The 13286-nt window shown below is 42.6% G+C and overlaps 1 protein-coding gene across 1 annotated transcript in view; it reads right to left on the reverse strand.

Annotated features, from left to right (window-relative positions):
- Positions 1–187: 187 nt before the first annotated feature.
- LOC118211458 (carbohydrate sulfotransferase 11-like) overlaps positions 188–13286 on the reverse strand; it is a 30850-nt gene continuing 17751 nt past the window's right edge. The window contains exons 2-3 of the mRNA XM_035388672.1: positions 9083–9165; positions 188–3467 (exon numbers count right to left, since the gene is read on the reverse strand). Coding sequence (XP_035244563.1) covers positions 2622–3467; positions 9083–9165 — 929 coding nt within the window. The 3' untranslated portion in view covers positions 188–2621. The remainder of the gene's footprint in view (positions 3468–9082; positions 9166–13286) is intronic.

Consider the following 13286-nt stretch of genomic DNA (forward strand, 5'->3'; position numbering starts at 1 on the left):
ATCCTTTTGTTTTGGAGATATTGAGTAATGAACTTCAGACAAGATTTTTTCCCCCCAAAATGGATAGATCTCGTTTTGGAACCAAACTCTTCATGGAGAGGGAATATGGAAAGTATGTGTTCACATTAAAAATGAAACCTTCTAGATATAATACAACATAACATAACATAATGGGGTTATGGACAAATTCAAGACAGCTCACAGGTCCTGTGAGTTTGTTTTATTGGGGAAAATGGTGCCCAGATATCCATTAAATCACTCAAACATCCATGTTTCCAGTGAACTTATTAGCAACAGTAACACAGTACACATGACTGAACAGCTTAATCATCAGCAGAAAACAAAGGGTAAAAATCAATTCAACGCTGATTTATTACATTTCATCTTGTATGTTCAACAGCTACTGGCTGTATAATTTAGTGCACACCGATATTAAATTCACAGTTTTGTGGTTCATAAACATGTGATTTCTGCTGTATCGACTGAGGGCTCCATAGTACGTAGTGCTCCTGCAAGATCAATAACAAACAACAAATTCGTTTTGGGTGCTTTGACTGCGGTTAACTCACTTAATTTTCAATTGTACAATTTTGTTCGTATGTATTTTCATTGGTCTTTGTACAGTTTGATCATCTGAATAACCATACAGATTTAGCAAAAACATTCTCACATAAATATTGAATAGAGAAACGCAATACCTTAACACCATACATGTGGTAGCCCTGCTCACCCACAATGCACTTGGGAATGATGAGTGAGCACCTGAGAGATGAGAAACATGGCCACCAGCACTGAACCCATCTGGGTCCGTTAACACAGCTGACTTAACACTGCCACATTCATTTTTCACACAGAAAGCCTGCTGCACCTGCTTAAACTTTTCTAAGAATTTGTTTGGCCAGAAGCGACACTCTTTGGTAGCATCTTTACAATAAACAGATCTGTATACCATGACACTCAGTCTATATAACGCCACAGATTCATTAACCAACCAAATGGAACACATAGCCTAGTTTCTTTCCTCCTGAAGCTGAGGCATTTCAAAAAGGTCAAGGACAGTAATGGGCAATAATTAGCTTCCTGATCAAATGTACATACACATTTTTACTAAGAGGAATGTACCCTGAAACACAGAATTCTGGCATTAAACGTGTGAATGCTAAATGGGAATATATATATATATTATGAGGGGCCAAACAGGAAATATAAAAATATAAAGCTGCTATCAATATAATTCCTGAATATATAAATATAAGCCCAAATATATAAATGTAAGCCTCAATATATAAATATAAATCTGAATATACATAAATATATAAATACAATTCCTGAATATATTCAGAGTTAAATTTATATATTAAGGAATTGTATTTACACATTCAGAATTACATTTATATATTCGGCAATTTAATTTATATATTCAGAATGGGAAGTGAATTTATATATTCAGAGTTACATTTATATATTCAGCTTTATATTTATATATTTCCTGTTTGGCCCCTCATAATATATATATAAACACACACAGCACACTTCTTCATGAATATTCGTAAGGTAGGAGAAGATGTGCAGGAGCCAACAATGTAGTTACTGTGGATAGCACACTGGAAAGGGTCAGCAAGACTTAACTCACCCAGTCATCTACAGCCAACAAGACTCCCATGACATTGCCACTCAGATAGTGTACCCAGCAATTTTCTCTTTGTGAGTATTCTCAATAAAAAGGCACCTAGACCTTTTCTGCTGATCATTGTCTGCGGTTTTATCTTGCAAGCACCATTCATCATGGGTTTGGCATGCACACTTTCATAGAGAAAGTCAATACCTAAAAAAATTATCTCCAAGTAAACTATTCAGCTGTCCAAGCACACACCATGTAAATGGCCACTAAAGGGCATATCTAGGCCTATATACCCACTGTAAGCCCTTATTTACTTGAAGAAAAATCCATAGGTTTCCGTTACCACTCACAATTTTGCTTAATGAAATCAAGTTATGAATGAGTGTGCTCATTTTTATGAAACCGTTGTTCCAAGAGACTGACAAAGACCGACTGAAATCTGGATATGGTTTGCTTGAGTTCTGGCCTCCTGCAAATTCAAATCTAACAATCTCACAGTACTAGTTCACAATAAATAGAAAGACAAAACCATAAATATGACATCGGAACACTGTGAAAAGGCAAAGGCGCTTTAACTGTCACTCTCCCAAAAAGGCAGCATTCCATTTATTAAAACCTACACGTCCTGGAGGCCCTGGAGAGGAAGCAGGGGTGGGGAATCCACCTGGAGATGTGCGAGGGAGCAGCCCACTGTAATTACAAACACAGGCTTGGTTTGCTCACAAGTCCTGCCTTTGACACACTAGCAGTTTTGCCCACCTTAAGAAGCAAACTGCGTGCGCACATTTTACACATGAAGGCAATAGGCGGAGATTCAAAGAACATCCCCGCTTCTAATCTCTCATTGTCACTATCCAATCAAAGCCTATTTCAGCAGGCGTTTCGCAAAGCCACGTCTTCCAAGCAAGTTCCATCCAACTGAAAGGAGAGAGAAAACATTCAAAGAACCTTATCCAAAACTTTTGCCAGAGCCAGCCTACCAAAAAACCAGAGGCCAGCCTCATCTGAACTTTAGGTAATCGGGCGTGGAGTAATTGAAGAGCAGGAAGTCCATCTTGTAGAGGTTGTACAGTTTCTTCTGATAGAAGGGGCTGATGTTGTGGAAGAACTGGGCCGCCATGTCGCCCGTAGTCCGCGCGCTCTTGGCCGAGGTGGGGAAGCGCACCTCGGCCTCGGCGCCGGCCAGCTGCAGCACGTAGCGCGAGTCCTGATCCAGTGTCTCGTACTTGCCCACCACGTCGTAGTGGATGAGGCAGGGGTGGCAGAGCGAGTGCACCCGCTCCCAGTGCTCGTTGAAGGGCTCCTCGCGCTGGGTGTGCGGGTCCACCAGGTAGTACACAAACTCCTCGAACGAGACGTCGTTGCCCCGGTCCAGGGCCTCGGGCCGCGGGTTGGGCCGGTGCTTGCGGATGATCTTGGTGCCGTAGCGCTTGTGGAAGGCCGTGTTGTAGCTGCGGGTGAACTTGTTGCGGTAGGCCGAGACCAGGCGCTCGAACGGCTCCCGCACGAAGACGAACTTCAGGTAGGTGCGCAGGCGGTGGTTGATCTCGGCCGTCGAGTACTCGGACAGCGTGCGCAGGTTGCCCGCCACGTGGGCCTCGTTGGCTGGGATCTTGAGGGGGTCGCGGTAGCGCCCGTCGCCCGTCAGCACCATCAGCACGCGCTTCCAGTTGGTGCAGGCCACCTTGGGCACGTAGCAGTAGAGGAGCCTGTGTTGGTCGTCCACGATTAAGTGCTTGAGGTCCTCCGGTATCAGAACCCGCCTCTTCCTGGTGTAGGTGCGGCAGGCGTCCTCCAGAATCTGCCTCCGGCCTTGATGCGTCACCTGCGCGGCCGACGGGTCCAGCTGCAAGACAGACAAGAAAGAAGGAGCACTCTAGTGTGAGAAACAGAGTAAGCTAACTTAGAATGCACCACAAATGTCTTTTCCTTGACTTACAGCACTGTCAACAGGGAGAAGAGAACTGTGCGTGTTTTACACTTTGGCTACATGAAGGCAACAGTTGTTATTTTAAGGAACAGCCTGCTTTTAATCTCTGATTTGGAAGACAGGAAACAGGAAGTGAAAAAGAGGAGAGGGGAAAGAAAAGAGAAAAAAGGCATGAAAAAAACTTAATTATTAAAGCTGGCACCTATGGGAGACACCATCTCTCACCTGCTTTAATCTAACAAAAAAAATGTTAAATGGGATTACAGGGGAATTATGCCAGTTTCACCATTTATACCAAATGTCTATCTCCATGCAAGCTGCTCTGGAGAAGTACATCAGCTAACTGCCTAAAAAGACAGAAAGACAGAAATAGCAAGAAAGGAAATTTAAAATATGAGTTATATTCTTCCGTGTGCATACTGGCTCAGAGGTAGCAGGGAACGTGAGAAATAATGAGGAAACGATGGGCATGGTCAAATTGGCCAGCATCCCAGAGGAGAACAAGTCGATATTCTGCCACTACATCAGAGGCCGCCGGTCGCATTTCCAGACCTAACCAAAAGCATGAGTCTGCATTCAGTACAATGGGCCAGCAGGATCACTCACAAGCAAGTTTACACACAGACATGTGCATACACATCATTCACGTAAGCGCAAATGCACATGTACAGAATGACCATAAAAAATTGCATGGATGTAGATTTAGGCTATATTTTTTTCAAGGAAAACATTTAACCATAGCCCTGAGGCTAGGACCTCAGAGATTATTTAGCATGTGTATTATTGAATTCATAATCTTGATTTTGTTTGTCATCAATTTTAAATGAGTAATCAGATGTTTTATAAAGTACCTATGGCTTCAATTACGTTTCAGGGCTCAAATTAAGGTTCAGCTAGAGTTAGGAAAACGGTAAGTCTGAGGATTTATGCAAGTTTACAGTTGTGTTTAGCAGCTTGAATAAAGGTTAGGACATGGGTTCGTTTTTTATTTTGGATGAGCCAAACATTTTGTAGCATGGGTACCAACTGTGTACTCATAGAATTATACACGTACATATTCTCAAGCACACACGAACATGTTTACACACATTCAGACAGACACACAATCACACACTTGCACCCACACACACTTTCAAACTTTCACATGTTTTACATTATCAGCATCCTTATGTACATCCTGAGTGCTGCTTGACTGCATAAACAACCACTGCAGCAGAAAACACAAAGAGCACACACAAATACAAGCACACACAAACTAAAGCTCATGCACGCACACAGACAACACACACCTGATGGGAACCATGTCACACATGCAGAGACTTAGCTGTGTGAAATGCTGTCAGCACTTCCACTGCGACTGAATAACACTTGAGTACGCTCTACTCACCACTGTATAAAGTTATTTTAATGTTCAGAACATTTACTTAGGTGAATGGTCAGTTTGTCAATTCCAGGCCAGTGTCCTGACTCACCGTCTGGTTATGCCTACGGCTTTCTGAGATAAAGAGGAGCCTGTACTGCAGGCCACAGACAAACTGAACAGATTGTGCGAAAACACAGCTAAATCATTCCTCAAGCACATCACCACTTTGGGCAAAAACAAAAAAAAACTAAGAAAATTTAAAAGGGAAAAAAAGGATTTCGTTTTCAGTACACAATAAAGGAGAGGGTTACCAAACTTATGAAACAACCTTGCCAGGGCCACCGACATTGTGCTTAATTGGTATGGCCAACTGAACACTTTGCCTGGGTTTCATTTTTAAATGTGGTTACTGAGCTTAATAAGGAATCTAAATTTCAAGTCAAAATGAGTAAAACTATAATAACTGATATTTGGACAGCATTTTCAAAGAACAGTCTGGGGTGTACCTGGTAGGTGTAGAACAGAAGGTACCTAGCCCTGTTCCTGGAGGTCTACCATCTTTTAGTTTTACATTTAAACACTAATTTGGCACACCTGATTCCACCAATTAGCAGCTCAACAGGATCTCTATCATAGACTGCCCAACTCTGTACCTCGAGATCTACAGAACAAATTCAGAGGATTAAAATGAATACATAAAAGGTTTAAATAATACCTGTAAAAAATAAGTCAGCTAACACACCTTTAAAATATAAATAATGTGAAATAATATATTGTTAAATGTACCAACATTAGCATATTCCACTTAAAGGGGCTGGGCAGCTCATCCCCTCAAAGGAACCTTTCTAGTGTGTGGCAGGGCCCCAGGCCCCGTCATCAGATACAGGCTGTGTCAGCACCAACTGGGTTTTAGACGGCCGGGATGAAAGCACCTCATTCCACACCAGTGACCCCTGCTGGCCAATCGCTGGAACGCAGGTATGCCTGTTAAGCTTCATATGAAGCATCATGGTCGCATCTGTCGGAGCCCAACTTGCCGACAGCAGTGTGATAAGGAGCAGCATTTTATTGCTTGGGAGGAAGGGCATCTGCTTGTCTGCACTCTCTCAGATTGATAGCCGAGATTGCGATGTGTTGTATGTACGATTAAGCATTCAAATTCGGGGGGGGGGGGGGGGGGGGGGGGGAGTATTTCAGAAATCACTTAATTTGATCACAGTGACACATGCAGTGTTTTCATAAGGAAACTGGCCTACAAGTGAGCTTTCCATCCGTAGCTTCCATTCGGATGGAAACAAAGTTCAGAGCCATGTAGAAAAAATAACTGAAAGAACCCCCCCAAAAATTGCAGTATTATGTGGACTTTACCCAACTCGTAAGTTCAACAGCTGCAGCTATTTTCTGTGCTTCAATGACACAGGGTTTCGTTTAGGGGGAATTATGAACAAACTGAGTAGATGAACATTTGAAAAAATCAAAACCACAACACAACTATCTAACAGTGCATAATGTGTTTGTGGTTGCTTTGCTGGTGCTGCCATATGTCATGTCATATGAGCTCCCAGACAAAATGCTCAATGAAAAAAAATGCTCGTATACAACTTGAATGTAATCGATAAGGAATTTTTAAAAAGCTGTTTAAATTACTGTTTCATAGAAACTTCCGGAAGGAAAGGCCTGCATGCCCACAACAGTGAAATGGTTGATACAGATAGGTGACACAAAATAACAATAGAAATGCATGATGTTTATCTCCAACATCACGCTCACAGGAAATGAAACGTCTGTTTCAGCTCAGAATCCTCCATTTCAGCAGATTTTCCTCCCTCTGAGTCGAAGATCGTTTCAGACAGCTGTAGTGTTTGAGTAGTGTTTTTTTCCATGTAGTGTCATTGTTGTTCATTAGTCATTAAAGGGAACATGAGCTAGAAGGAGACGGTAATGGCTTCTGACTAGTTCCCGTTTTAAAGAAAATTAATGTATGCACATGCACATAAGCACAGATGAGCTTAAACAAACAGCATACATCTGCAAACTCTTGATCACGTGGCTGGGGGACAGACTTGCAGCCGCTTAATAGCTGTGTCCGCCACTGGGAGGTGGTAGCAGAGTTGAGACGTGGTTTCAGTCTCTTGTTATTGGTTGCCTGTGGGTCAAAGGTCAGACTACTCGGACTGCGAAATCCTTTACTTTAGTAACTCATTGACAACACGTGGGATTCCTTAAGCACCGGCACGGGGGTGACTGAGAGAGACAGAGAGAGAGACAGAGGTGTCTGTGGCCAATGGGAACGCTGTGCACTGCTGCTCCCGTCCTGGTTGTTGTTGTTGTGTTCATAACTCAGCATTTTGACAACTGCTGAGATGGACCACCCACTATCCCTGCTACCCAACCCCTTCTGTCCCAGTGGAGCAAACAGATTAACATGAACTCCATTGAAAACAAGCTAACTCATGGCAGAAGTCGTAAATTAAATGTAATTGAAACACCAAAAACTTAAAAGAAATCCATAAATATAGCCACACTGACTACACAGTGAATTGTGGATGTTTTCTTTTTGCCACATAACAGTTAATACTGCATACTTAGCCTACTACTCATTTTAGGGGGATTGATCTTGGACAAGTCAAGCATATTAAAAACAGCTACAGTAGTCTCTACCCAAAACAGTAGCAAGGATGGAAGTATTAAAGGAGTTTGAAAGAAAGGAGTTTTAATTTCTTCCCTTTTCTATGGTTTCCATTTTGGTTGAGAACCTGTGAATCATCCTAAACCAGCCATTTATCTTCCTTCCAGTCAGACATTAGCCTCCTTCTGCCAGAGCTTTGGTTCTTTATAAAATGCCTTTAACAGAATAAAAAGTTCCACTCCCCAACAACTATAATTTCTGTGGCTTGCTTCAGACTATTAAAATGGTATACAGGCCATGATTCGCATAACTCATGTATTCCGCCGCTCTCTGATCTCCAGTTTTTAAAAAATAACTTTTTTACCTTACAGTTTTTAAGCTAATCTTTAAACAAAAAAAACTTCTCCTGTGCTTGTCTCATTTTTTAGTTTACATATCAGGACCTGATCACTAGAAAGAGAGAGCATTTTTATATAAAAGTACAGGAAGAAGTAATAACGTCTAAGTAAATAACACCTTTTTAAAATTCATGCTTCTGTCTCTTAAATAAAATTCCTTTGCAGTGAAAGCAGTCTTTGCTCTCTTAAATTATTCCACTGAAATATCACAGGACACAGGAGGCAGTTTCAGACTGTTTTCCTGAGAGGGAATGAAGGCTGTAATTGCGATAACAATGACTGCTGTCGCAGGAATAGTCCTATATCAGTTATTATTGATCAAGCTGTTTATAGCAGTGATGCCCTTTCCACTGACATTTACGGGTTTATATCTGTAGCATTGGCTACTTTAGTCCTGAAATGTTGTTGCCATGTGTTCTGTTTTTCGAATGATCAGAAAAAATCAGCGCTTCGAAAGAGCTGAAACGGAGCTACTGGTTGTGCTAGTTCACCATGGGTCATGGACTGTTTGCTCAATATACAGGGAGGATCTGACGCTCTCCTCAATTTTAACTGCAGTGGAAAGATTACCGTCTGGCCTATATTGACAATCCATCAGGAACAAAATCAATGAGTTACAGGCAAATGGGCACTCATTCGCAAAAATTCAGGGATGCCCATGTCTTGGGATTCATTTCTGACGGAAGAGGTCATGTACATGCCATTTTTGCTCAGTGGATTTTGTGCTTGATAAAGCCGCTAGTGTAACAGGTAAATGTTAGGGCGGGGGGGTTTGTCTATACATTACCCAAAGATGGTGCACTAACATCACCGTTGTCTGTGGCTGTACAGCCGTTCTGTCTGCCCTGGGAATTCTGACAGATTTTTTGACTGTTGTTTATAGCCGCCCAACAGTGAACGCTAAAAGTGCCGTTGGCATAACCGACAAGGTGACACAGAAACTGCAGTCTCTTTCTCCTGATGCCCCCAAAATTAATGGGACATTAAAATCCAAAGGTACCATTTAACAAAGTAACTGAAAACTGAAAGGTTATGAAAACAGAAAGAAACCAGAAGCAAAGCCCTGTTTGTTGTTCAGAGAGCAAGATGGAAGCAGTGGTGTTGCCGTGGTGACGTAGCGGAGAGCGGATTGCAGCCTCACCTGGTCACCCTCATAGAGCGTCTGCAGTGGGCTTCTCCCAGACTTCCCCTGCCAGTCCGCCTGCCCACTACCCTGCTCCGCAGCTGGAAATACAAACACAAACCATGATGTCATCAATCAGGGACACACCAAGAACCACCGATCATTGCTCCCGCAGCTTAACACTCCTTTAATATAAACTGGAAGAGTGCCGAGTTTAACATGGGCCGTGGCTGTTTTCACTTCCTCGGTTGTACAGATTTAGATACTGCAGCTAATGCTACAATGAGGTGGATATCACACCAGAGTCAATCCAAGTGAAGGTCAGTGGTTATAATTTTCTATAAATATGTATGGTGTATAAAAAAGTAGGATGTTTTGGGGCACAAGGGCTGCAAACATGGTGAAATAAGGCCAATACATATTTTTAAGCATGTGTGGGGTGGGTTTAGGTTTGAGTGGCTCCTTTAGGTCACTGCAGCATTAGCTCCTCCCAGCAAAACTTCAGATGCCCACAAGATGTCAATATTCAGACTTTTGGCTCTCCCCTGATCACCACTAGCTCCCTCCCACAGCAGCACTGTGTGTTCTGCAGGGTGTAAAACAGTCGCCCTGTGACAGGAGCGCATGTTTCAGCTGTGTGCTCTCAGAGTCTGCGTGGCAACCTGAGACGTGCAACTGCCGATTCCTAATTGGAGGGAAAAAAAGGGGAAGAATTTGTTCTGTAAAAATACGAACAAAAACGTAACATGACCTAAACAGAAACATTTGGGTGAGTCAATGATTTGGCCCCCCTGTAAGATTTATTTCTTGCTTGTCTTTTGATTGTTCCCATCCTCCCTCACACAGTGCCGGTTCTGTGGGGTCCTTCTGAAGACACAGAGCCAGTGCCTCTGCTAGCAGGAAGCATGAGTCAGGGGCACCTGCTGTGAGACGCGATTGGTTTTGCGTATGTGCCAGAGTGGAGTACAGGAAAGAAGAGATAACTACAGGAATGGAAAGAGAAAAAGAGGGGCAGAAGGGACATAACTACAAAGACAGAGAGAGAGAGAGAGAGCAAGAGAAATAGAGAGAGAGCAAAAGTGAGAGCGAGAGAGAGTGAGAGCGAGCGAGAGAGAGAGAGAGAGAGTGAGAGAGAGAGAGAGAGCGAGAGAGAGAGAGAGAGAGAGAGAGAGAGAGAGAGAGAGAGTCAGCTGTGGGGGCAGAGAGTGGTACAGTCCTGATGGTCTCAGAGGAGCTGTGGTGTGCTACAGGCCCCTCTCCTTCCCTCCCTCCCCCTCCAGCTCATACAGTACAGATACAGTACAGCAGTATGCAGCTAACACTGCATCATTATAACCACACAGGTACAGGAGGAAGCCTAGATGGAAAACGCGTTTACAGCATCCACAGAGAAGCTCTGAGGCTCCGACTTTTAAAACTCTGTGTGTGTGTGTGTGTGAGAGAGAGAGAGAGAGAGAGAGAGAGAGAGAGAGAGAGAGAGAGAGAGAGAGAGAGAGAGAGAGAGAGAGAGAGAAAATATGAATTTTGAAGTGTTTCTATGTCTTCTAAGCAAAATAAAATTATATGTATAATTCAAATTAAAATAAATTAAAACAATGAAAATTAAGACACCGAGTATGGAAAGTACAATTATTCACATTAATAACAATGTGACTGAATCATCTTTAAGGAGCACATCAGTACTACAGCATATGAAAAAGCATGCGCCACATAAACCAAGCTCCGAGCCAAATTTCTTGTGTCTACTGCCATGATATGGTTTAACCATCAGTTTTCTTGGTGTGTTTGTGTTTAACATGCAAAGGGTCAAATTTGTCTTGTTGTGTAGGGAGACAGGAAACCTACATTTCTTGAGAGAATTGCCTGTTTGTATTGGGAGGAGTATGTGTGGGAGATTCATGCTGCTTTTGGATCATGGCTGAGCTCTGCTGAAACATTGCCCAACAGTAGCCACAAGACAGCCTGGCTAAACAAAAAAAGAATACTATCAAAGCACACGGTTTTGAATGTCTATGAATGTCTTGTTTCTTTAAATTGAAATGAATGGTTGTTGAACGGGCAAACCCAAAAGCTAAACAACAGAAAGATAAAAATGCCATAGCTATATAAAGCTATAATGCCTCTATATTATAGTAATGTCAAATTAAAGCAACCTTAACAGTAGACCCACTTGCCAGACCCATAACTTCACTGTCCAATGAGTCTGACCAGGTTGACGATCTGATGTAAGATAAGTTCATGCTAATAAACCATACAAAATTTCTTGTCATGACAAGAACTGTAGGGCTCCAACTGAATGTGGCAATTCAGGACAAATGAACCAAAACAACTTGCATGAACTAATCAGATTCCAGGGAGACCAGTCTAAAACTGAAACTGTCTTTTTCTACACACTCTAAATAGAATCGGTAACAACTAGCCTACTTAAAACAGGAACCAAGTTCATTTTCTGTTCAGCTACAATGAAGAAACACTGGACACGTGGCCCTTGAAAATTTTGGAGGGGAAGTGAAATCAAAATGCATCATAAGTATATATAAGTCAAGTGATCGTTTAGGTCACCTAATGAAAACTGTTCCCTTGAATTTCTAAACATCAAAACAGCTGGTTACCCACCAAGAATTTCTTGAGGGGCATTCAATATTATAAATCTTCAGAGAGCCACCACACTTCACACACATCACACTGACGTGTGCAGTTTTTTTATTAATCCAAACCCCAATGATTATTTGAGAAATTTTTTAAGCACCACTTCTCTATGCCATGCTGTCTATGTGACTGTCTAAATACACTACATGGCCAAAGGTATGTGGACACCGGACATCCAATATCTCATCCAAAATTATGGGCATTATTATGGAGTTGGTCCACTCTTTGCTGCTATAACAACCTCCACTCCTCTGGGAAGGCTTTATACTGGAGGTTGGAGCATTACTGCAGGAGTTTGCTTCAATTCAGCCATAAGAACATTAGTGAGGTCAGGCAGTGATTAGGAGATTAGGCCTGGCTCACAGTTGGCATTCTAACCGAGCCCAAAGGTGTTGGATGGGGTAGAGGCAGGGCTCTGTGCAGGCCAGTCAAGTTCACCATTCTCAACAAAACCATTTCTATATGGACCTTGCTGTGTGCCTGGGGGCACTGTCATTCTGAAACAGGAAAGGGTCTTCCCCAAACTGTTGTGGAAGTACAGAATCATCTAGAATGTGACTGTATGCTGTAGCATTAAGACTTGCCTTCACTGGAACTAAGGGGCCCAGCCAAAACCACAAAAAACGGCTCCAGACCAAAGGGTGTCCAGACACTTTTGGTCATTTGGTAGAATTGCACATTTAGCTGCCTATGTCCCTGTTTCAAATAAGCGAGCAACAGCTGTTTTTATACATTTATTCTTTCATTTTATTGACAGGCCATGCGTCTGCTTTTTTAATTTTTGAAATGTCGATGCACAAAATCTACAGCTGAGGGGTATGAAAGAGGTACACTACATTTCAATTTTCAATTTTATGTGGACACCTGAACATCACACCCATATGTACTTGCTGAACATCCAAAATGGCATTAATATGGAGTTTGACTCCCCTTTGCTGCTGAAACAGCCTCCACTCTTCTGAGAAGGAATTCCAGTAGATTTTGGAACACGGCTGCAGGGATTCGCTTCAATTCAGCCACAAGAGCATTAGTGAGGTTTACACCACTCCAGCCGACCCTAGGCATTGCGCATGGTGATCTCAGGCTTGTGTACGGCTGCTTGGCCATGGAAACCCATTGCATGAATCTCTTGACAAAGAGTTCTTGTGCTGACATTGTTTCCAGAGGTAATTTGAACCCCTGTAGTGAGTGCTGCGACCGAGGACAGATTATTATTATTATTATTATTATTTTAATGTGCTGCATGCTTCAGCACTCGGCGGTCCTGCTCTGTGAGCTTGTGTGGCCTACCGCTACACGGCTGAGCTGAAGTTGCTCCAACACGTTTCTACTTACTACGATAACAGCACAGTTGACTGGGGCAGCTCGAGCAGGGCAGAAATTTGACAAACTGACTTGTTGGAAAGGAGGCATTCTATGACAGTGCCACGTTGAAAGTCACTGAGCTCTTCAGTATGACCCATTCTACTGCCAATGTTTGTCAATAGAGATTGGCTGTATGCTTGGTTTTATGCACCTGTTAGCAATGGGTGTGGCTGAAATAGCCAAAACTACTAATTAGAAGGGGTGTCCA

This window comes from Anguilla anguilla, chromosome 13 (genome assembly GCF_013347855.1).
Source record: "Anguilla anguilla isolate fAngAng1 chromosome 13, fAngAng1.pri, whole genome shotgun sequence".
NCBI lineage: Eukaryota > Metazoa > Chordata > Actinopteri > Anguilliformes > Anguillidae > Anguilla > Anguilla anguilla.